Source organism: Haliotis rufescens, unplaced genomic scaffold (assembly GCF_023055435.1).
Source record: "Haliotis rufescens isolate VD_foot unplaced genomic scaffold, xgHalRufe1.0.p SCAF_3, whole genome shotgun sequence".
Lineage (NCBI taxonomy): Eukaryota > Metazoa > Mollusca > Gastropoda > Lepetellida > Haliotidae > Haliotis > Haliotis rufescens.
The window spans coordinates 25,182,466-25,207,981 of NW_025964001.1; the positions used below are offsets into that span (position 1 = coordinate 25,182,466).

Sequence of the window (25,516 nt, forward strand, 5' to 3'; positions counted from 1 at the left end):
ATCATTGATAAGAAATCACTATATGTCACAATATATCAGCATGAGTATGCATATGATACTAGATGTGATTGCTATATAACATTCAGCATGAACGTTGATCTAACAAAGAGCAGCCATCAACTCCATGAGTTATTTATAAGTGACATTTTTAGCTTCTTTGAAACGGGCCAGATGGATTAAGATGTTCATATATGTTTATCACCATGATGAGATCAAGATGAAGATGAAATTTATAGGCATGATAATCCATTTTGGATGGTAGTAACAATTTAGCTTCTTAGCTAACTCTGTTTTCAAAAGGATTAAAGCTTATATAAAGGTGAACCTTCTGGACATATTCCTAAGGATATACAAATATACCATTCATATTTAATGCACTTTTCCATGCTGGAGATCATTCTCATTGCAAACTATTTTTACCCAGGTCAATGGATCAGTGCACACTTGCATTTAATATGTTAAATATATATTTATTCAGCTGCTCAGTCTATTTAGAACAAAAAGCTCTCTAAACTAGATCTATAAACATAAGACAAATACATTACTCTTATTTTTAAGATATTTAGTGAAAAATTAGTTTGGTGGGGACAATACTGGAAGAAATTATTTTGCCATGGATACCCTGAAAACAGTGTGTTGAGGTTCCCTAAAAAACTGTCAAGCTGCTTTTTTTTCAGAGAAAAACAATTATGTCTTAAAACAATAGTAACAGGACAAATGTACTGTGGCTAGCAAAATTCCAGTCTCCTCCCTGCTTCCAAATATTCACTCGTTGATCACTTTACAGCCTGCGCATTAACCAAAATTAGCATTTATTTAATTCGTCTACACAGACCAACCCAAATAACTTTATACAATCAAGAAAATATTATTTAGATGTACCATTTTTATAACTTTTAAACTTCTGGTAATTGTTCAACAAAATTAAAGCAATAACTTATGAAAGTGTGGCAACAATTTGCTGTTTGTTATTCTACCTGTAGGGGTGGTCGGGTAGCCTAGTGGTTAAAGCGTTCGCTCGTCACCTCCGATGACCCGGGTTCGACATGGGTACAATGTGTGAAGCCCATTTCTGGTGTCCCCTGCTGTGATATTGCTTGAATATTGCTTAAAGCGGCGTAAAACCATACTCACTCACTCACTATTCTACCTGTATGTTTTCTCCTATTGTGTGTTATATTTAAGGAGCAGTTGTCTGGCCGACTGATTGAAGCCTATGTCAGCACATAGTTTCCAATATTTAAAAAAAATGTAAAGTGTTTTACATTTGAACAATCTTTCCTCTTCATCTGTGAAATGATAATTAGAATTCCTTTGAACATAAGCAATGTTTGTAAGCCTTTTCTTCTTTTGGGGGTAAATAACCATTAAAGACAAGGGCCTAATCTCTAAATTGATGTGCAGCATAAAGCATAGCAGTCTGGCCCTAATTTGTTGCCAAGGACATTATCAACATAACCCAAATGGAAAATATATATTCATCATTATGGATCTATATAATAACCTGGTAGACAAATGACAGACAGTTACATCCCTCTTCATAATAATAAAGGCAGTTTCATGAGTAACACATGTCTTCAAGTTTAGCTATTCAGATTGGATTTGTCCAGTATAAACCTCTGCAATATTTTGTACAATTTGTACAATTTAATATTAGGATTCCTGTTTAATGTCTTGTCAGCAGACTGCGTCATATGACTGATGGCAATGAGACAGAAGATGGTGGTTCCACAGTATATCAGTTGCACTACATGATTCACATGGCTCCAGTCTTTCGAGATACATGTACTAGTAGGTCCACTGCTTATCCAAATCACAGCTCACAGTAAAGGGATTTCCAGCAGCATTACTTACTAATGATTAGGGCTTGGAGAAAGCATCGTGTTTAAGGAAGACTGATCTGAATAATATTGTTCTCAAGTTGTTCTCAAGTTTCAACTGGTAATGAGGCAATGTGGATATAATGACATTGTTTTATCCCGTAATTACAGCTGGGCTTTGCAGGAGTCAACCTGGGACATTTGCGCTGGCTGGCTGGCAAACAACACTTCCGAAAACTTAATTGGGTATCGAGGCAGTCAGGTTTACTGTTAATGTGCAATTGTGGGGAAGAGTAGAAGGCAAACTCTGTTCAGCATTAACATCAGCTGTGTAGGTTGGCCACCATGGCGATCCCCAGGGTTACAATAGGTCCCCAGTTACCCGTGTATGTCACACAAGGCAACTAAATGCATAGCATCAGCCGTGTATGTTGGCCACCATGGCAATCCCCGGGGTTACAATAGGTCCCCAGTTACCTGTGTATGTCACACAAGGCAACTAAATGCATAGCATCCTCTGTGTATGTTGGCCACCATGGCAATCCCCAGGGTTACAGAAGGTCCCCAGTTACCTGTGTATGTCACACAAGGCAACTAAATGCATAGCATCCTCTGTGTATGTTGGCCACCATGGCAATCCCCAATTACAATAGGCCCCCAGTTACCTGTGTTTGTCAGACAAGGCAACTAAATGCATAGCATCCTCTGTGTATGTTGGCCACCATGGCAATCCCCAATTACAATAGGCCCCCAGTTACCTGTGTATGTCACACAAGGCAACTAAATGCATAGCATCCGCTGTGTATGTTGGCCACCATGGCAATCCCCAGGGTTACAGAAGGTCCCCAGTTACCTGTGTATGAGGGGGCATGGGTGGCCCAGTCGTCTTGGGCGCCGCGATTCGCTGTGCAGAGTTGCGTCCCTTGGACACACGAGGAACCTATGATTGTGGATTCGAATCCCGGTTCGCCCCTATTATGTTTCTAGGTTTGTCAGCACCATACCCGTGCTCGTGGGTTTCATCGAAGTGGTAAACGTCTGAGACATGCATCACTTCAGGCTTTCCTCCCACATTAAGCTGACACGCCGCGATATAACTGGCATACTGTTAAAAGCGGCGTTAAACCAACTCACTAACTCACACTACCTGTGTATGTCACACAAGGCAACTAAATGCATAGCATCAGCCGTGTATGTTGGCCACCATGGCAATCCCCGGGGTTACAAAAGGTCCCCAGTTACCTGTGTATGTCACACAAGGCAACTAAATGCATAGCATCAGCCGTGTATGTTGGCCACCATGGCAATCCCCGGGGTTACAATAGGTCCCCAGTTACCTGTGTATGTCACACAAGGCAACTAAATGCATAGCATCAGCTGTGTATGTTGGCCACCATGGCAATCCCCAGGGTTACAATAGGTCCCCAGTTACCTGTGTATGTCACACAAGGCGTTGGAATTCCTACATAGGTCCCCAGCGACCTATGCTGGTTGTAAGAGGTGGCCACACTTTGCTGATTGCGTGTCATCCTTCCCAACGATGTGGATTGTTGTTCACAATATCAATCACTGAATTGTCTTGTCCAGGCTTACGTGTTGACAGGCTGCCATCATATAGCTGGAATACTACTGAGTGTGACATTAAATAACAAAACAAAGTTAGGCTCAGAATTTTTCAGCCAACCACTGTATTACAGTTAGAAGTGCCCACTGATTCTTGTATGCTTGTCTTGTACATAAAGCATGGATTTGTTCTGTGAACTACCCTGAGCATAGGATGTCAAGACAGGAAACTGAACCTCATTGAATCTATCAGGTATCATACTTGATTTCCTTTTATGGTCAAGATCGCTAATAAATGTCTACGTTTAACGTTCCGTGTTAAATCAAGTGTTATTCCCAATGGGGATAAGGAATGAAAGTATATATATATACGGCCAAAACCTTGATTCAATTTCCAATACCTGTCACTTTATTGATGGCAAGATGGCTGGTTGTCTGCAGCTTTGAGTACCAATTCCTACATGCATTAGTATCTGCTGTAATTTAACAGTTCTCTTTGTCTGGGGAGATATTTATTTGGTTAACATGATCCTATGAACAGCAGTGGGACCATTTACTGATTCAACACTGCAGCCACACTCTTGGTGATCATAAAATTCTTGTCATCCTCCTTTGGGATGTGATGTCTGTCACACCGTATCCCTGCACCGAAATGTTTGTTTTGTTTTATTACATGCGGCCAGGAAAAAATAAACTTTATAAGTGATAATTCCTGTGACTTGTTCAGCAAACATGGTAGTGTTTGATGTTTTATCCCTTTGGGTCTGTCTGAAAAAGGCCAGAGATTTTCCTCGGTATTGAACATCAGATTCAGCGAGTAGAGGCATCACTCTTTTGTGTTGAGGAGCAATCAGCTTATAGGATGGAGTGGATCTTGTAGGCACACATTGACCAACAGGCAAAGCATATTGGTTCATTGGATTCCAGAGTCTAAGCCATGTATCAATCTTAGGCTGTTAATCGAAAAAAGATCAGTCTAATCTGGTTTAGGTAGTAGGACTATCTTTTACTGCTAAATGTATCAATTCATCCGCCTACTTACTTTTTTAACCCATGGGGATTCAAGGTAAGAATACTGGTCCCAGCAACCTATAATTGATCACCAGCAACCTATGCTTATCGTAAGAGGCAACCAAATGGATTGGATCGTCAGGCTTAGTGAATTGGTTGATTGTGTGTCATCGTATGTTGTTGCTGAAATGTTGCTGAGTGTCTCCTTCAACAGTAATAAAGCAAACAAAAGTTGAAGAGATCTATGTACATGAACTGTCGACAGATGTGATGTACAGGAAGCTTCACTCACTCACTCACTCACTCACTCACTCACTCACCTGATTCTTGGTATGTTTGCATCATACCCATGCTACACTCACTCACTCAACCACTCACTCACACAACCACTCACTCACTCATTCAACTACCCACTCACTCAACCATGCTCACTCTCTCACTCAGTCAACCATGCTCACTCACTCACTCACTAAACCACTCACTCACTCACTCAACCACCCATTCACTCAACCACCCACTCACTCAACCACCCACTCAACCACTCACTCACTCAACCACTCAACTACCCATTCACTCAACCACTCACCCACTCAACCACCCACACTGCTTGTCGTAAAAGGCGACTAAAGGGATCGGTTGCATTGGTCAGGCTCTCTGACTGGGTTGATGCATGTCATCGATCCCAATTGCGTGGATCGATGCTCATGTTATCAATCACTGGATTGTCTGGTCCAGACTCGATTATTTACAGACCGCCGTCATATAGCTGGAATATTGCTGAGTGAGGTGTTAAACAACAAACAAACAAACCCACAGAAAACAAGTAGGTGTGTAAGCAACAGATGTTCATTTGGGTGTAAGTAACCCTACACTTTGTTGCAATATGATACTAATGGTGATAAGAACATTGTGAAACTTACCTAGAAACTCAACACATGTCATGTTAAAGGAGTCCTATTCCACCAGGGAATAAAAGAAGATCCAGACATTTAACCTTTGAGTGATTCTTAAAACAAACTCTTATACATTCCGTCATAACACAGTATTTAACAATTCTTTTCCTTAGCATTTTTCAGTTTAGTGCTGTGCAAAGCAAAACGTAAAACAATCAGCATGCTTATTTGGTGACCATTAAAACGGGTACTAGTTTGTGTGAGTGAATATTGTTCACGCCGCTTTTAACAATTTTCCAGCAATATCACGGCGGGGTACACCAGAAATGGGCATCACACATTGTACCCATGTCGGGAATCGAACCCGGGTCTTCGGCGTGACGAGCCAACGCTTTAACCACTAGGCTACCCGACCGCCCGGTACTAGTTTGAAGTTGAGATGACAATTGAACACCCAAGTGTCCATTAATGAGAGGAGAAGTCATGAGATAGTTTGATGGCTGTGATCCTACAGGAGATTTCCCACTCTCTTGAAGCAGCTCAGGCATGCCACAATCAAAGTTGAAATATTTGACACGACATTCGAGTTAAGAAGGTGGTGTGAACATGTCCGGATGTGTAATGAGGTAGGTTGGTGTTTTGCTGAAATGAAGGCATCCAATTAATGCTGGCGTGTCAATCAGCAGACAAGAGGCTAAAAAGCTGAACATTTTGCTCCTTGTGGATTTGCCCTCTTTTTTGGGGGGGAGATATAATTAAATTCAGGTCAAATTTATTTATAAACAAGGTAGTATTAATTATCCATTGTATTTTTATTAAATTTGAACAAAATTCTGGCATGTAACTTTTTATTTTGAAACTCTTAAAGAATTTGATAAGAAGACAAGTATTATTACTTCAGAGACTTTGGTTAAATAATAGCTTTCAAAATTCTGTGAATGAATGAGTGAATGAATGGATTAGAGAGTGAGTAAGATTATTATTTGTACAGTGAGTGAGTGAATGAAGGAAGGAAGGAATTTATTTCAGTAATGGCCAATGACCATTACACATAATTCTTATGAAACTTCTACCTCTATTACATATCTGCCATAAATCCTGTATTTTGGCTTCAATCACACTAACAAAAATGTTCTGATTTTCAACAGACATCCTCTTCACTGTCAATTACACACAACTAGTTGCCGCCAAATAGTCTTGTAACTACGCAAGCCATGGCGTCATAATGGCGACAACCTCGATTTTTTTTCCTGTGTGTGGAGTCAACACCTTCTATAGTAGTAGTGACAACCTAGCACCTGGTAGTAGTCACATTAACCTAAGATTATTCTTATGTGATTGCTATAATAACAGACATATAAATAAATATATAATTAAAGTAATAGTGCTGCTGGAAGAGACTACACGCACAAGAGTATAGCTGGTGTTGAGTTTGTGCAGTCTCTCACCACCCCTGGGTGTAAGAAGTGTGGTCTATTTATGATCTTTGGAGATCTTCATATAAACTGCACGAACTGCAGAGGGAAGACCTGCACCTTGGAGAAGAGATGTGAACAATGCAGCCACACTTCTGAAGACATTGTCTCCAAACTGTCAGAGGCCGCGACTAAGGCCAAGAGGATTGAGGTGGCGAAGAAGAAAGTGGACAAGATTACCACTGAGAAATCTGTGTCTACCCCGGCTCCTCCCTCTCCGACGAACCCATCATCTCCTGCACTCACCATGAGTCTCCTACAACAAGTATAGAGAGAACAACAGGAGATGATGAAGGACATGCTAGAATCTAAACTGTCCGATATAGATGCTAAGATCAAGACGGTAGCTCTGGCAAAGACTACCAGATCTTCATCCACGGCAGGGGGCCATGCTACGCAAGAGCTACAAGCTGAGCCGCACGGCCAGCCCACGAACCACGGCCATGCCATGGGCTACGGCGTGGCTCCCGGTCACCAAGCCAATGTCCATTACATATTTCCAGTCACAATATGCTAGCATCTTCCCAGGGCAAGAGAGTTTACTTTCTATAAAAGTCCAGTTTCCACCCTTGCCAAACTATGCTGGAATTTCGTCGCTTGATGGAAGCACCACCAGTGGCTATTATGAGTTATGTCCCCTCTATGTCCCTCCCATTGACCAATCAGATTCAACCTCTCACATCACTTGCATTTGCTTCAAACAAAATGGCAGCACCCAGTCAAGATGATCTGATCTATAATCAAGATCTATATAGTAATAAAACGGATCTTACCCAGCAAAGCGCATCAAATCATTTGAGCACCTTTATCAAAAACATGAAAAGATTTGGAAAATATCTCTCGACGCCCAGTTGACCGTACACATACTTTGCAAATCTTGCAGTCAATTGAAATATGCACGTTGAAATCCATGTTTATGAACCAGATGTCTAGTTCATTGCACATTTATGATTGGACTGTGCATAGACTCGTTAGTACAGCCAAACTGTAATTCCGGAATTCCAGCCTAGTTCGGCAAGGGTGGAAACTGGACTTTAACGGTCAGTTAGCTTCCTTGCCTCAGGAAGACGTTATGTTAGGTCCTGTCAGGTTGTGGAGCAGCATGCATGTTCACACTGGAGCTGATATGTCTTATATGAGAAGAAACTTTTCACATTTTATGAAGGCAAGATATATATATTTAGCAAAACAATTTATGAAGTTTGGGTTCCTAGATGTACATGACAGGAGTAACTTGTTAAATGATGGTTAATACAATAAAAACCCAGCTGTTGTATGTTCTTTCAGGCTATTCAGATATTCATCTTCGGGGATAAAGCATAGTGGACATAATCTTTTGTTGCATAGAAGGAACAATTTTCTAACTTCTAATTGGAGATAATGACTTTTACTCAATAATATTCCAACTAAAAGACAGTGGCCTCTAAATAATCAAGTCTGGGCCAGGCAATCCAGTGATTGATATTGGGAACAACAATCCACGTCAGAGGGTATGATGAGACACTATCAACCAAGTCACTGAACCTGACCTCACAATCCATTTATTTGCCTCTTACAACCAGCAGAGGTTGCTGGGTTTGTATTGCAACCCAGAATCCCTTCAGGGAATCACTGACCTGAGCAATGAAGGTGGCTTTAAGGAATGTGATATGCTTTAGCATGAACACAAGAATAATATTCTTCATGATAACAGTAGTGTTTTAACCACAATTAATTATCTTCTATGATGTTATTAATAGTATTTCATTAGTGAGAATATGTACCAAATGAGTTGAGAAGTAGATATGCCTCCTGATTAAATGCTATCATTGACGTCGGATGCATAAAGGTTGGATTTCAAGTCAGCTTCATGTTAAGTCCCAGGTAATGGTGTGCTGCTGTGAATCTGACCGCCTCCGTGGTCTAATGGTAGAGCATCCGCCCGGAGAGCGGACGGTCCGGGGTTTGATCCCCGACCACGTCATACCAAAAGACGTTAAAAGATGGTACTTACCCTGTATGGCGCTCGGCATTAAGGGGCTAAAACAAGGACTAGTCAGCTCGGAGTCAGTATACTGCGTCTGAGTGGGGTATTCATGTTAAACTGCGGCATGGTATCTCAGTGAGCTGGCACTATAAATCGGCATCAGTCCGGACTAGTACAAGCAGCCATACACATACACACACGTGCATGCACGTCGCTATATAAGTGCAATAATCTTGGACGCGACATTAAACCCCATTTCACTCCTCTCAGTGAATTTATTATACCAATCATAAGTGTAATTTCTTCCAATGAGAGTTGATACAACATTTGCTCCTGAGCATGACAGTTCAAGCACCATCTTCCATCTCCATAATAATACATAATAAGTTGTGCTGCCTTCAGGGACGAGTTCCATTACCAAGAATAGTGTGAGTGACAATTACACTTTCTCTTGGAGTTATGTTCATCTTCGCATTGATCATGTTTGACATCTAATCTCATGTTTCAATTAGCTTACATATCAAACGGCACCAATTTTCATTCAGATGCATGTGAGTTGTGCTGTTATGTTGTGGAAAGCCTGTGGCTTACACAGTGCTGCATGTCATTTGTGGCGGCTGGAACTGAACAAGGTTGTCATGCGGCTGGGCTGCTGCCTCGGATTTGGCGATGGTATCATCTCATATCAATGATACTCAGTTAGCATGGTGTTGTTTTTCTATAGCTTCATTTGGGGCACTGATGAGCCAGTCGTCTTAGGTTGGCACAATTCACTCTGCACGGTTGCGTACCTTAGGCATGCCAGCAACCTGTGATCAGGGGTTCTAATCCTGGTTTACCCTGATTTTCTTTTTAGGTTTGTAGGCACCATACCCATCCTAGTTCGCTTCACCAAAATGGTCAAAGTTTGAGAGACTTCTCCCCACGTCAGGCTGATATGCAATGTTGAATGGAACACTGCTCAAAGCAGCATTACATACAACTCATGAACTGACTGGGGATTATGGGTTAGGGTAGGACCCCAGTAACCTATATAAATGCATTAAGAAATGACAAAATTGGATCCGGCTGTCAGGCTTGGTGACTTATGTGTCATTGTAATATGACATTGAGGAACATTGCTCATAACATCAGCAACCCATGCTTGCCGTAAAAGGTGACTATGCTTGTCGTAAGAGGCAACTAACGGGATTGGGTGGTCAGGCTCGCTGACTTGGTTGATGCATGTCATCGTTCCCAAATGCATGGATAGATGCTCATGTTATCAATCGCTGGATTGTCTGGTCCAGACTCGATTATTTATAGACTCCGCCATATAGCTAGAATATTACTGACTGATAAACAACAAACCAAACCAAAAATCGTAACATCAACCACTGGTTTGTGTTTACAAGCACAGATAGGATTATTTAGTCATAAAGCAGGCCTGCTGATTTCAGTTTGAGACAACAGTTTGCAGCTTTAAATACTGTTAATGCAGCATGGGATGTAATTCGTGCTATCAACCACAGGTTTGCATGACCCAGATTTGACTAGTCATCATGATGTGATAAAGAACAACATTCACGTGTGGCTTTATGTGTACTTTTGCTGCCACTTACTCCGAGACATCCTGACCATGTCCATGTTTTTACCTTGTATTGTTATTCCACCTGGGTTTGTCAGCAAAATGAATAATTTGCAGGTGGCGGCTGCACAAGTGCCATTAGTGGTGGCTGAGGAGATGTGGCAGAGGCAGGAGAAATTGTTCCCTCTCTGCCCTTTCTGTGGTCATTTCCTGAGGAAATGACCTTGCTGCTGATGTTGGTGTGTCAGTATGACCTGGTTGATGGGTTACTCCCTGTTGTATGGAGATACTGGCAGCACAACAACCTTGTTTTATCTGGTGCATCTAAGTTTTCAACTGGGGCAAGTTAAATCAGGTTAAGATACCCGTGAAGATGCAGGTTAGAATAGGTCTTCAGCAACTCAGGCTTGCCGTAAAAGGAGACTGTGCTTGTCGTAATTAAGACGCGACTAACATGGTCGGGTGGTCAGGCTCGCTAACTTGGTTGATGCGTATCATCAATGCCCAACTGTGTGGATCGATGCTCATGATATTAATCACTGGATTGTCTGGTCCAGACTCAATTATTTACAGACCGCCGTCATGTGGCTGGAATATTGCTGAGTGCGGTATTAAACAACAAACAAACCAAACAAACCTTAAATCGAGCCCTGTTTAATGCTGCACTCAAAAGTATTCCAGCTGTATGACTGCGGTCTGTAAATAATCAGGTCTGGACCAGACAATCCAGTGATTGCAATCAACTAAGTCAGCGAGTATGGTCACCAGATGCTTTTAGTGACCTCCTACAACAAGCATATGTTGCTGTTGACCTAAATTCTTACCTGGGTCGTCAAAGTATTTATCTCGAAAGTAATTGATGATTTCTGGGATTAGCAAAAGGTGAATCACATGACGTTGTCAGGCTACATGAATCAAGTTGTATATCTTTATGATTGAAAGCTTCTTTCACTTTGCTTTATAGCAAGCATTCCTCATTCTGAAACTTCTGAGAGACACTACATGCTTGTCCATGCTAACTTCAGCCAAACCAGGGCAGCATCAACTGAAACTGAATTAAAGATAATGTATTGTCTTTTGTCATAATGAAATAAATATTCACAACAGGAGAAGGACCATGATGTTGAATTTTAAATTCACAGAACATCAGCCTGTAAACTCAATCTGGCGACAGTTACCAGGAATAATAAATTTCATATTCCTATGAAGATTTTTGTTGAGGGAATATTTATGATGTATATGGCTCCAGTATATTGTGTCTTCTCAGCTCTGTTGTATACTGTCTCAGTGTTGGAAATTAAGGGAGCATTTGGGGCCCTGTGGTTTACTTCTAAAGTTTTTGAATCTTGGTAATTTTTAAATTTTCAACTTTTAACATTAGGATTGTAACATGGACCTCTTGAGTTTCATGCTTGAGATCAACAACTGTTGTCTTGGCTCTTGGCCCGTTCCACAAAGTGATCACAGCTTTAAGACAGTTGTAACTCACATACTATGTCATAGACTTACAACAGTCAGACTATGATTGCTTTGTGGAATGGGACCCTGTACATACGTCTTCTTGGCTCTGCCTCGAGGGAGGGTGTCACGTTATGATCCTCATGATCAGTTCATTAGTGGCCAGTATCCCCCTTACTCCCATCAATCCCCCCTCACTGCAACTGTCCTAGACCTGGTCACTTAGTCTCGTCCCCCTCACTGCCACTGTACTAGACCTGGTCACTGAGTCTCGTCCCCCTCACTGCCACTGTCCTAGACCTGGTCACTGAGTCTCGTCCCCCTCACTGCCACTGTCCTAGACCTGGTCACTGAGTCATGTCCCCCTCACTGCCACTGTACTAGACCTGGTCACTGAGTCCTGTCCCCCTCACTGCCACTGTACTAGACCTGGTCACTGAGTCCCGTCCCCCTCACCGCCACTGTCCTAGACCTGGTCACTTAGTCCCGTCCCCCGCACTGCCACTGTCCTAGACCTGGTCACTGAGTCCCGTGCCCCTCACTGCCACTGTCCCAGACCTGGTCACTGAGTCCCGTCCCCCTCACTGCCACTGTCCTAGACCTGGTCACTGAGTCCCGTCCCCCTCGCTGCCAATGTCCTAGACCTGGTCACTGAGTCCCGTCCCCCTCGCTGCCAATGTCCTAGACCTGGTCACTGAGTCCCGTCCCCTTCACCGCCACTGTCCTAGACCTGGTCACTGAGTCCCGTCCCCCTCACTGCCACTGTCCTAGACCTGGTCACTGAGTCCCGTCCCCCTCACTGCCACTGTCCTAGACCTGGTCACTGAGTCCCGTCCCCCTCGCTGCCACTGTCCTAGACCTGGTCACTGAGTCCCGAACCCCTCACTGCCACAATGAGCTGAAAGGTGCATCAGCAGGCGAGGGATATACGCTGGGTGTAAATTGTTGCATCCCTCACAAGCCCGATGTTTGTTCAACCTGATTCCCAAATCTGATAATTGCAGCTTTCTAATTGAATTGTGATCAATGAGGCCACATAAGATGATATCTCTAGTGACCAATAATGCCCTTGTTGGTTCAACATCTGTGGTTTTATTGTCCAAGTGACCCAAATCGTAGATTAATCCCCTACGGAGTTATGGCTTTAAGAACATGTGGGCATCTTGAAGGTTATTGGACAATGGTGGAGAGTATGGCAATAACCAAAAGCTGTTCCTTGAGAGGGACTTGTGACAGGTAAACGGGTATCGGTTCCTGCTCTCACACAACATCAGCAAGAAAAACATTGCCCTAATGAACAGCCTAGACTTGACGTCAACATTTAAGAACTGCTCCCAGTGGAGGGAAATCTGACTTTCATGAACTTATTGAACAAGTATTGGGTGATCTCCTCAATGAATGGTGATTGGGAGACAGCCAGCACACCAATTGACCCCGTTCCTTGTGATCTAGTAGAACCTATCATTACAAAGGGTAAGGGTCCTGTCAGGCGGTCCTTGCCAGATGCTGTGATGAGAAAGTGGGAGTTTGACCCATCTGGGAGCAATCTCATCGGTATCAATCAGAACATGGCTTCAGTAGCATGTGATAACAGTGGGATTCATAAATAGAGTTAATAGGTAAACAGTTTTGTTGTTTCACAAGGTGTTGCTCACACCCAGCAGAAAAATAGAGTGAGAGGTTTGTTATTATTTATACCAGAGACCATATTCCGAGGGACAGGCCTCATCAGTAGATTATCCTTAACGATCAATGCTGTGCCAAGGAGTGTAATTGATACACGAGACGTCGTGTTGATTTTCACCTGGCAGCGGTCAAGGTGCATGACACATGTGTAGATGCTCTTATCTGAGGAATTCTGTAGTCTGGTAAACAATCTTACACAATGCTTGAATACTGAGAGTTAATTCCCTTCGCTTCACCTCAAGGGAATGCTGACATTACGCTGATATTTCGAGTATTAGGCGAAGTGGAGTCAAATACTACATTGTATCGCTTCAGGGGAACAAACAGAAGATCGATAACAAACTTGGTCAATTGCACAATGAAAATGTGAAAATTGCAAAAAAACATCACTAGACATGATCATTTACCATTTCAATTAAATGTCCTGTTCTGCTAGGCATTGTTTTCTATGGAGAGATTAAGATTACGGCAGTGTGTCTTTGTCTCGTAAACTAAGCCGGAAATAGCTATCAGCTGAACGAACACACAGATCTACCAGTGGCTCGGTTAAAAAATACCAATGATAAAATTTAAAGGTATTTTAATGTAATGATCGGAAGAAACTGTGTGTTAAACTATTTATTTTGCAGCAATGGTATATTCCAGTATTGGATTACTTTAGATGCAGCTTTTTAAATTATTAACAAGCAGTATTAAATGTAACCACAAGTGCAGCACTTTGAAATACAGCCAGATTCTTTTGTGTATGGAACAGTTTAGCGGGTCACCATAAGATCCTTCCCGCTTATTCTATCTCGAATAGAATATGTTGACATGTAATAGTCAAATGACAACAAATATGACTTAAAACAAGTCAAAATATGGCATTCATGATATATGTATCCATTCCCTGTCAACTAATGTAGTTTCAAGGTGCCAACAGTTGTAATTTGATCGTCGTTGCTTTAAATGCCAGTGAGTTCGAGCGATCTGCTGATCAGATAACACACATCTTTGCTGAATTTGATGTAAACAGTAATGAATGAAGGTTTGAATAAATTCAGTAAAATAGATAACAAACATAAATCCAGATATATAATGAACACTCTTTATAACCAGATAGTGTAATAACAGGATTTACATGCGTACTTTGTTAAATGCATCCCACCTCACTTTTTTTATAAAAGTTGGATGAGAAACTGGTAATTAATTTATTATGGTCTCATGTACGACAGCAATAAAATAATAAAAACAGGGAAAAAATCTACAATTCGCAAGAATGTCAACACATACATAGTGTTACTTCTGTGTAATAATTGCTCTTTACCAAATAAAAAAAACTGACATGATTCGACATTTGTTAATGTGTAAAGGCTTGGACAACCGATTAGTCACTTCATGAAAACCTCTCATGTACATCTTCAAATCTCGCACAGTCTCGCTTGAAAGTGCTGCTGCTCACAATTGACTTGCCTTTGCATGTGTTTGTGATGGGTGCCACCGATGGGGCAGGACATGCTCACCTTTTCGCGAACACCTGGTATCATCACTGTTTGGTAGTGATTCATAAACACATGCTCAAGATATCATCAGAACCGTACTATGGACTCTGCTTTCTGCAGATTTCTTATGAGCATGAAAATGGTTTTATCACTTCTTTTTTTAAATGGGCAAGTGAGAGTCTCTACATACACTCAATACTTTCGGATTTTTCAGCTTATCCTTTTACTGAGGTTAGAGGTCAAGCCATACTTTTTTGGTCATCTGTTATACAATTTGATTCTTTCTTGTATTGTGACAGTTGTTAGATTACACTAAAAAAAACTTGGAAATTGTAAATTGAAATTAAAATAGGGTCTATTTCTGTTTGGCATTTAATGCAAGCACATTTACGCCTGATTATGTTGTGTGTAGTTTTTCTAAAACCTTTCATCCCCTTCCCGGAAGGTGTTGTATTGGAACTAATAAATAATATTAGCCTTTTACAAGGATTGGACAAACTAAAAGTACGACATGCAGGAGGCCATTATTGACACAAGGAGAAGCATTGAAGGTCAAAACTATTTCCTTCTCCTGCTGAGTGGATGTACGTGTTTTTCAACATCTCATCCACAAAAGGATATATTTTTTTTAAATCAATAAAGGCAATACATCTCTGAGAGCAATGGATGATATTGCATGAATTTTCACAGAACCATTGATGAAGAGATATCAGCTTTTTGTACCCTTTTTAAACAAGAGCCTACTGAGAGATATTACTTACATGTATGTGTTCTACTTTGTGATTACGTTATACCGATATTTTGTGTGATTATTGAAGATGCACCATGATGTTAAGTGTTGTATTAAACACTTGGTATTGTTTACCTGCTTAGCTTGTTTTCCATGTAATTTAGACCGCCTCCGTGGTCTGGTGGTAGAGCATCCGCCCGACCGGCTGAATGTCTGCAGTTCGGTCCCCGGCCGCGTCATACCTAAAGACGTTAAAAGATGGTACTTGTTTTTACCCTCTCTGGCACTCGGCATTAAGGGGCTAAAACAAGGACTGGTCGGCTCGGAGTCAGTATACCATATTTGAGTAAGGTATCCATGTTAAACTGCGGCATGGTGTCTCAGTGAGCTAGCACTAAAAATCGGCATCAGTCCGGACTAGTACAAGCAGCCACGCACCCATGCACGTCGCTATGTAAGTGCAATAATCTTGGACGCGACGTTTAATCCAATTTCACCTCACCTCACCTCACCTCACCTCACCTCACCTCACCTCACCTCACCATGTAATTTAACATTTGAAACCTCTTCCAGAAGGATGTTAGCAAGCTCAGGCATACTTGTCATTGTTGTGTGCTTTCATTATGATATATTTTCTGTTTCTTCCATGATTTGTTTGTTGGGAATTTTTGACTGATGCAGACTTAAGCCTTAAAGAAATTGCTAGGTGTATTGAATGGCCATGCATAGTGCAGTCTGTATCTTTAGCCACAGGTCCAATGCCAGGGTCTCTTTAGCGTTAAGTAAGGATGAGATATATGGATGAACAACTTCTTTATTACAATTGTTAATTCATATATCTTATCCTTACTTTGTACTCCAGCTTCTAAATGACTCTCAAAGAAGTTCTCTTTAGTGTTCTTTTGCTCGAGTACATTCATCCAGTATTTGAAATGGTATTAAAATTAACTAGTGATTAAAATAATACCGAAAGACAAGTTCGGGCTAGTTGTCGTGGTTGAATTACTCACTATTGTTCAGGTTATAATGTTTGAAAAGGAACAAGTATTGTCTGTGAAGAGTTTTGAAGTTCACTGTATGCACAGAATGTCATTTAATGCTGTAGTCAGGAATATTCCATGTCTATCTGCAAATAATTGATTGAGGACCAGCCAAACCAGTGGTTGACATTATGAGCACTATTACACCCCGTTGAGGTACAACGACACACAGACAATCCACCAAGTCACCAAACCTAGGCACCTATCCAATTTAATCGCCTTTGGCAACAATAGAGTGCAAGGGACTTTTTCTGACCAATGTTCCGCATGTTCCAATTTCATGTTATTGCTATCATATAACATAGCTTTACAAATGAAAAATAGTCTATTTATATCCCAACTACCAAGAATATCTCTGCATTAAAGTAGTGTTAATGTATCACATTCATATTCAAACATTTCAACAGTAACTTTTGATGACTATATGACAACATAAACAACAGAATTTCAATTACTGTCTAATTCTAGCACTAGAAAATATCATGTTTAGTCCTCTAGTCCTCATATTGATAACATATAGCAAAACCCTTAAAAATGCCACATTTCTACTTGTCCTTATGATACCTTAACTATTGGGCAGTTTTGCAAGGACTACAGGACTAGTGCCAAGTTCTAATACTGCTGTCAATGTTGTCATCAAGCCTGCCAAACTGCAGGAAATTCCCCAGCCCCAGAGAAAGATGGCGGCTCGTGTGAGTCTCGAGTTTGATGACCCTTGTCAGACTTCATCTTCCCACACCTATCAATTGTCCCCGTGTCAGATCATCGGTGACCATCAGGCTCTGTTGACACAATGTTTAAGAAAGACAAATGATCACCTCACTGTATTGATTCCCTCCATTCATCATCCTCAGTGTCAGTGCAGTGCTTACAGCTCTGTCGGAACATTCCAGCAAGAGACTCAAAAACTGAGGGGCAAAAGAAAGTTTGGTATTTATGTAATTGAAAGTTGAAAGAACTGTTGTCAAATTTGATGAGGTCTATTTAACCATCACTCATTCCTGCTACCATTTGTAAAAAGCGATCTGTGGCTGGGTAATTTTGTGTAAAAATAAATTCGTTCAATGAAGACTTGGGAAAGAAATGAATTTCCAACCACATGACTCCTACTATGTTTCAAATGTAATTTTGTGCCGATTAAAAACAAATTTATTGGTTTTCGAAGATAATGTCTAAAATACCCATCAGCAGGTATGTATTATGTAACTTTCTTCTTCTTGGTACCATGATCAGGTAAACTTGGTACCATGATCAGAAATATTTGGTACCATGATCAGTTAAACTTGGTACCATGATGAGAAAAATAGAGGTTATCACGCGAGTGTGTTTGGGGATGGTAAATATCCTGCATTAGGAATAAACATTGTATTTAGCGAGCCTTGGCGAGCTAAATAAATAGTGTTTATTCCTAATACAGGATATTTACCATCCCCAAACACACAAGCGTGATAACCTCTTTATCATATAATGTCATTCTTTAATTCTGTGCTTAAAAATCGCTTTCCCTCACTCACAAACATTACCGAAACATTGCGAGTTTTCCTGGAATGCGCGCATTAATATTTATTACGTCACAGGGTAAGTGATGTGTCAGTCGGACAGTGACAGTAGCCAATATAGTTCCATCTGAAATATGTTTCTTATACAGTGGCCTAGCAATATATACGCAAATCAACAATTGTTTTTAATTGTCTTTCGCGGCAATCCATCGGTCTGTCCCCTAGAGTAACTGCCCTTTGTCAAAGGGAAACTACTCTAACCCTAGTCTATGAGCCGTCACGGCCACAGTCAGATGTTGGCGACAGTCGGTCTGTCCTGTCATAACGATAAGAAGTGTTGTCAGATGTACACACAGCGACAAAACGAAACAAGGTAACAATTCAAACATATTTCCGCCAAATCCAACTAGGCCCTATTTTAATTTGTGGAGGAGGTTTCAAGCCGCAGAGGTCTACAAGCACAGATATGGCTACTGATCCCGCTTGGCTAGGTCTCGTGCCCTAGCCAAATTGTTTCGAAATGTATATCTCCAAAGTTGCCAAAACTTATAAAATGCCTTAGCTACGTCACAGTTAGACACAGATTTTCAGTATATTAGACTGTTTTTTTGATAATGATAGCAATTATCCCTGTAGTTTATCCAGATTCCCGATGGTTAATTCTGACTCGATCGCCGAATGACGAGTGCGACGCCGTGTTTGTTTATAAACAGTGAAAGTAGTCCTTACGTGACCTTTGATATTTGCATCTCTATCCGCATATGACCCCAATGGATATCGTTTTTATCCATTGGCTTTATCCTGCCGAGAAACCTACCCATTATATGATAAACATTGTATCTTGATCAGATAAACTTTGGATCATGATCAGGTAAACTTTGGATCATGATCAGATAAACTTGGAACCATAATCAGATAAACTTGGTGTAACTGAGGTCACCAAGCAGGAACTATGTAAGCTTCATACATCAATGCAGTGCCTGCTATGTGCTCAACTATAGCCCAGTGCTCCTAACCAACAGGCTTCCTAATGTGTATACCTGTTCACATGTGAGGCTGCAATTCATTTGGCACTATGATAAATGGGGCAGGTTACTCCTGCATGATGTACCCATACACAGTTTCTAAAGCTACAGATTTGAGTGAAGTTACACATGTACCAAGGTAACAAACTCACTGTATATCCCCTGACTCTCTGTCACCAACACTGTATGGCTGCACAGCACTGAGATCCAGGACACCCAACCCTCATGGGGACTATATCTACCCCTCAGAGAGGTCTTTCAATTCCAGTGTGAAGCCCATTGGTGGTGTCCCCCGCCGTGATATCGCTGGAATATTGCTAAAAGCGGCGTAAAACGGTACTCACTCACTCTTTCAATTCCATGTTGGCATAGGTTCCTGACCTTGTAACTGGACATAATGTCCATTACTGTCTGCCACATGTCTGTCCAGCTTCTGAACACTCCAGCCAGTAGCGGAGGAATTGGTCCAAAATGGAGTATTAATTTAAAAGGGATGAAAGATATAAATGTCAGAAGTGGGCCATGATGTTAAAGATCAGACTAAAATTACATACTGTATTTGACGTAAAAAGGGCGCTCTCAGTATTAGAAATAGGGGTCTCTTATTAGAATATTATTTTTGTGAAAAAAACAGATGAAAGATCGTAAATTTCGTGGTTTATCCTGACAGCCTGAAATTTATATATACGACAGATATATTTTTCCAGAATTTAATTGCCTCATAATTAAGGGTGCATGTAACTATGAGTGCGTATTATACACGAATAAATAAGTCTAGTGTACATTGATCAATTGGAAAGGGTGCTAATTGGGATTGTTCACTCGCCAATATATTAGCAAATATCGCCATGGGCGATGTTGACTATGGTATGTTCAAAGGACAGAGAACCAAGACATTTTAAAGTATCATTAAAAGATCAACACACACATCTTTTGAACAGTTACAAAAAGCTGAAATATGTACTTGAATGTGAAAGTGAAGTATAAGGATAGCTCTCCCAAGTATTGATTTGTAACTTAGCTTGCAAAGAAATTCCTGTTGAGAGAAGTGACAGAGTTTTGATAATCCCAGATCAGGGCATTAATTAATAGAGAAACATTCCCTAATGTATTGACAGTGTCTTTGTGTTTTGGAGTACTACATTTGAAAAATAGAACATCTGAAGATGAGGCACTCTTTAATGAGAAAATTAAATGTGGCACTTTTGAAGTGTTAACATTGATTGATTAGACAAGAACTTACTTTAAATATCTGCCTTTAATCTTTTTTGCTTGTAATTGAATTATGCAGTGACTGGTTTTGTAAAGTGAATATGATGATTTGAATTTGGGATGGCTAATGAAGTAGGAAAGTACAGCACTGTTGACAGGATGGCAGAAGAGCTGGCTAAATCTGACATTAATACCTTCACTGTCTGGTGCATTTGCAGGGTTCAACATTCTGTGTGTGAGTAACTATGATACAGCTTCAATCATAATGGCACAGTTAAATTAAGTTCAGGTGCTCTGAGGGCAAACGTAGAAATGATTCTTTGGTTAAAATATGCCTTGTGACATGGTTTATAAGCCAGTGATTAAAAACTTAAATGTTTTTAAACCTCACTCACTCACTCACTCACTCACTCACTCACTCACTCACTCACTCACTCACTCACTCAGTGTAACTATACTTTCCACTTGACTGGTTCCAGGTTGTTCTTGCCAGCACCCCTGACCTACAGTGTGGCTTCTCAAGAGACTTGTTCACAGCATGGTGTACCAATGCCAAAAACAGCATCATCCTGACCAACAGAACCTCTCCTGGGACACTGGCTCGATGGCTGATAGACAACCAGCAGAACAAGACTGTCACTATGGAGGTATGGACATTGATGTCATTTACAACTACTTTTATAATACAATGGCGTCATGGACAGTTACTGTTTTGTTACAATGGTGGCATGGTCAGTTACTGTTTTATTAAAGTGGTGCCATGGTCAGTTACCCCTATATTACAATGGTGCCATGGACAGTTACCTTTATATTACAATGGTGCCATGGACAATTACCTTTATATTACAATGGTGCCATGGACAATTACCTTTATATTACAATGGTGCCATGGTCAGTTACCTTTATATTACAGTGGTGCCATGGACAGTTACCTTTATGTTACAATGGTGCCATGGACAGTTACTGTTTTATTACAGTGGTGCTGTGGACAATTACCTTTATATTACAATGGTGCCATGGACAGTTACCTTTATAATACAATGGTGCCATGGTCAGTTACCTTTATATTACAATGGTGCCATGGTCAGTTACCTTTATATTACAATGGTGCCATGGACAGTTACCTTTATATTACAATAGTGCCATGGACAGTTACCTTTATATTACAATGGTGCCATGGACAGTTACCTTTATATTACAATGGTGCCATGGACAGTTACCTTTATATTACAATGGTACCATGGACAGTTACCTTTATATTACAATGGTGCCATGGACAGTTACCTTTATATTACAATGGTGCCATGGACAGTTACCTTTATATTACAATGGTGCCATGGACAGTTACCTTTATATTACAATGGTGCCATGGACAGTTACCTTTATATTACAATGGTGCCATGGACAGTTACTGTTTTATTACAGTGGTGCTGTGGACAATTACCTTTATATTACAATGGTGCCATGGACAGTTACCTTTATTATACAATGGTGCCATGGTCAGTTACCTTTATATTACAATGGTGCCATGGTCAGTTACCTTTATATTACAATGGTGCCATGGTCAGTTACCTTTATATCGCAGTGGTGACATGGACAGTTACCTTTATATTACAATGGTGCCATGGACAGTTACCTTTATATTTGAGAAAAGAATGAATGGACAAAAGGCCATATAAAAAATAAACAGGAGACATGCCATACTGAGATTGTTATTAATTTTCCTTCCTGATGGCATCAGACTTGAATATGAATTATGTACTTTGAACCTGATTTGCTGGTTGGCCTGTAATATTTTGTGGAGCAATAAGAAAATGGTGGTTCTTTGAATGCAAACACTTTCCTTATTGATGAAACAATTAAATGCTTATTAGCAATAAATAATTTATGAAAGTATTGTTCACACAAAATCTGTGGTCCCAGTGTTGGCTCAGTGCAGGTGTACTGAGGCTGACTGTGTTTTTCTTGCTGTTAACATTCATTTATTTATTTGTTCCCATTGAGAAAGTCTGTGAAGCTTGCAGTTAAATTAACTCCCAACATACAGACCAATTTTAAGACATTACTGCATGACTTGAAGCTTTGTTTATGTGAAGTCAGAGAATGGTTGACCTTTTGAACATTTCGATTTGATTATAGACTTCATTAAGTGCTAGTGCCTTTCAAGTATCTTTTGAACACTGATGTGTTTGGGGATCAGGGTATTTATTACAAGGTTATTCACATCTGAGCGTAATGTCACTAGACATGCCATACATTATTGTCAAAATGTAATCAGTTTTTCTTTATCCTGGGAAAGTTTCATTTAAGTTCCAATTACTCTGCCCTTTAGTGGCCTTGTGTGAAGTCAGTCACATGTTAATGTTAAAGTGGTGCTGGTATAATGTCGCTCTTCTCCAAAAAATATTTTAACCACTGGTTGAGATTTATGATTAAATGGCACAACTCTTTCAAGATACATTGAGTTTTACTATCTTTTTTCCTTGGATCGCACTTTGGGATATTGTCAAATTTTTTCATGCAAATAAAATGTAATAAAGTGATTGCTGCATCCAATTTGAAATATTGTATTAAGATGCCAATTTAAAAAAGAAGCTATTGTATCATGCATGACATATTGAAACATTTTCATACTGTTATTTTGTTGTGATAGATTCTGTATTTTTTCTAAGACTGCAAACACTAAACCTAAGTGTTTTTAACATGACGAACATTAGGTTTTGATTCCATATTTATTGCGCCATGTCCATCACCGTAAGCCTGTTCATGGTGCAATGTAATTACTACCCTGTCCATGGATCAGTGTGGACTCAAATGGTATTCTCAACTCCCTGGGAAGTATACCACCCAAGCTGCGTTCTAGCTGTTAGAAGGTTTTGCATTCACATTACCATCTTATCTAACAGGGTACCCATGCTGTGCTTGGTGAACAGACGTTTGGGGCACAGACTGTCATTCAGACAAAATTACCAGTTTAACAGAGATTACGTAAGACAATGGACTGGGTTATGTAGCTGGCTTTCTCATTGTATCTACATATTACTGTTCCTTTCAGCCTTGGGGTTCAAGCGATATTTGGTATGTTTTCGTAGGTGAGACGACGGATCCGTTTGGATGGACCTGAACTAGAAGATTACATGAAGAAAAAACAGGAGAAGAAAGCTCAAGAAAAACTCAAGAAGACAGAGCTGTCTAAGTTGTGAGTAGTAGTCAACTGCAGACAATGTCTTTCACTGTTTGTGCTTTTTTCTTCACTGATTTGGTATTTTTACCTGTACAGGTTGTCCTGATAGTACTTCTATGTGAGCCTGCTTTGTTTTTTGTGTCCTATCCCGTTAGTCGCCTCTGACGACAAGCATAGTCGCCTTTTACGGCAAGCATTGATTGCTGAAGATCTATTCTACCCCGAATCTTCACGGGTCTTTTAATAAGGAGATGTGATGCATTACTAATGCCTGAATTGTTTGTTTTCAGAGATCTGGCTGATGAGTCGAGTGATGAAAGTGAAGCAGAGATGGAGGTAGAGGCCTATGGCAGCAAACCTGGAAAGGGCAAGCATGACCTCATGATTCAAGGGGAGGTAAGTCTGTGTTCCTCATGTCTGTTAAAAGGCACACCATCAGCAAAGTCAAGTCCTTTTTTCTCCTTCAACAATCCACAGTTGGACTGCAGGTTAGCATTGGTCCACAGCAATGCATGCTGGCCATGACAGGTCACGTCATGGATTGTGTTGTTTGACTGCGTGACTTGCAATTGGTTGATTGTGTGTTGCCTAACTGTGATATTGTGAGACATCATTCACTGGTTTGTCTTTTCCAGATTCAATAATTTGCAGATCATTGTCACATGGCTGCGTGGCTTTAAACAAATATATGCATTTTTCAACAAGCATTGTGTTGCAGAACTTTTCTGACCTTGAATCCCCATAAAGAAATATAAATCTGAGAAACATTGAACAATGATAAAAGTACACGTTTTCTTATGATTTCTCAATAAACAGGATTTGTGATCAGATGAAAGTAACTTGAAAGCCTTAAATGTCACAAAGGAAATATTCTTTAAAAATATAAGCTAATGCAAACTTAATCTTTTTGTCAAAGCTGTAATATAATGAGGGAAAGAAATGAGAACACTCAATTTCTCAAGACTACATTTCAAGACTGTGTGTTTCCTTAAAGTACAACACCCCTTCAAAAGTCCTTGAATTTGGTGGCTTGTTATCTGCACAAAGCAAGTATTAATTCTTGCAAAGAAAACTCCCAACAGATAAAAACTGAATTTGTATTGAACATACCTCAGAACGAAGTAATCATTCGAATATTTCAATACAAGTTACACTAAACAAAATGTTTTGGTCAGAAATGCAGATTTAGACTTGTAGTTTCAACCAGGGGTCCGGAAACGGTTATATGTGCCGAAAATGTCCGATTGGGAATCTCAAAACTCCGGTTTAAAATATTGCTTACCGGACATTTAAATTTTTCTGTCCAGACATTTTCAAAAACAAACAACACTACCTTCGGGGTCCAAATAATTGATGAGCCTTATCGTATCCCTTCAGCGAATTCAGGTGAATAAACAGGTATAACAAACTTGGTCAATAAAAGTATGAAATTTGATATAAAACATCACTAGTTATGATGATTTACCATTTAAAATGTATTTCCTGCTCTCCAAGGCATTGTTTTATATGCAGAGATTAGGATTACCGTGTGTATTTTCTCGTAAACTAAGCCGGAAATAGCAATCAGCTGTGCACACGTTTCCTCCCAATCTACCGGTGATTCAGTTAAAATGTACCCAATGATACAACTTCAAAGAATTTTGATGCAATGGTCGGAAGAAATTGTATCTGAAATTATTATTTTATCCGGAATAATATATTCCAATATCGTGTTATTTTAGTTTCCACCATATATACTTTCCAACATACATATTATAAGAACCATAAGCGTAGCACTTGGTACAGATGGTATGCAGGATATTTTTTGACGTATGTAACGATTTTGACCAGTCACCGTAGGGACTTCCCCCGCAACATGTATTTCGATTGCGAAAACATTATGTTGACATTTAATAGTCAAACTGCC

General features: G+C 40.3%; 1 protein-coding gene across 1 annotated transcript in view; it reads left to right on the plus strand.

The window, feature by feature from the left end:
* The window catches only part of LOC124144542 (cleavage and polyadenylation specificity factor subunit 2-like), a 217,482-nt gene that overhangs the window by 133,434 nt on the left and 58,532 nt on the right, over positions 1-25,516 (plus strand). Inside the window, exons 10-12 of the mRNA XM_048403949.1 lie at positions 20,906-21,073; positions 23,519-23,625; positions 23,901-24,006. Coding sequence (XP_048259906.1) covers positions 20,906-21,073; positions 23,519-23,625; positions 23,901-24,006 — 381 coding nt within the window. The remainder of the gene's footprint in view (positions 1-20,905; positions 21,074-23,518; positions 23,626-23,900; positions 24,007-25,516) is intronic.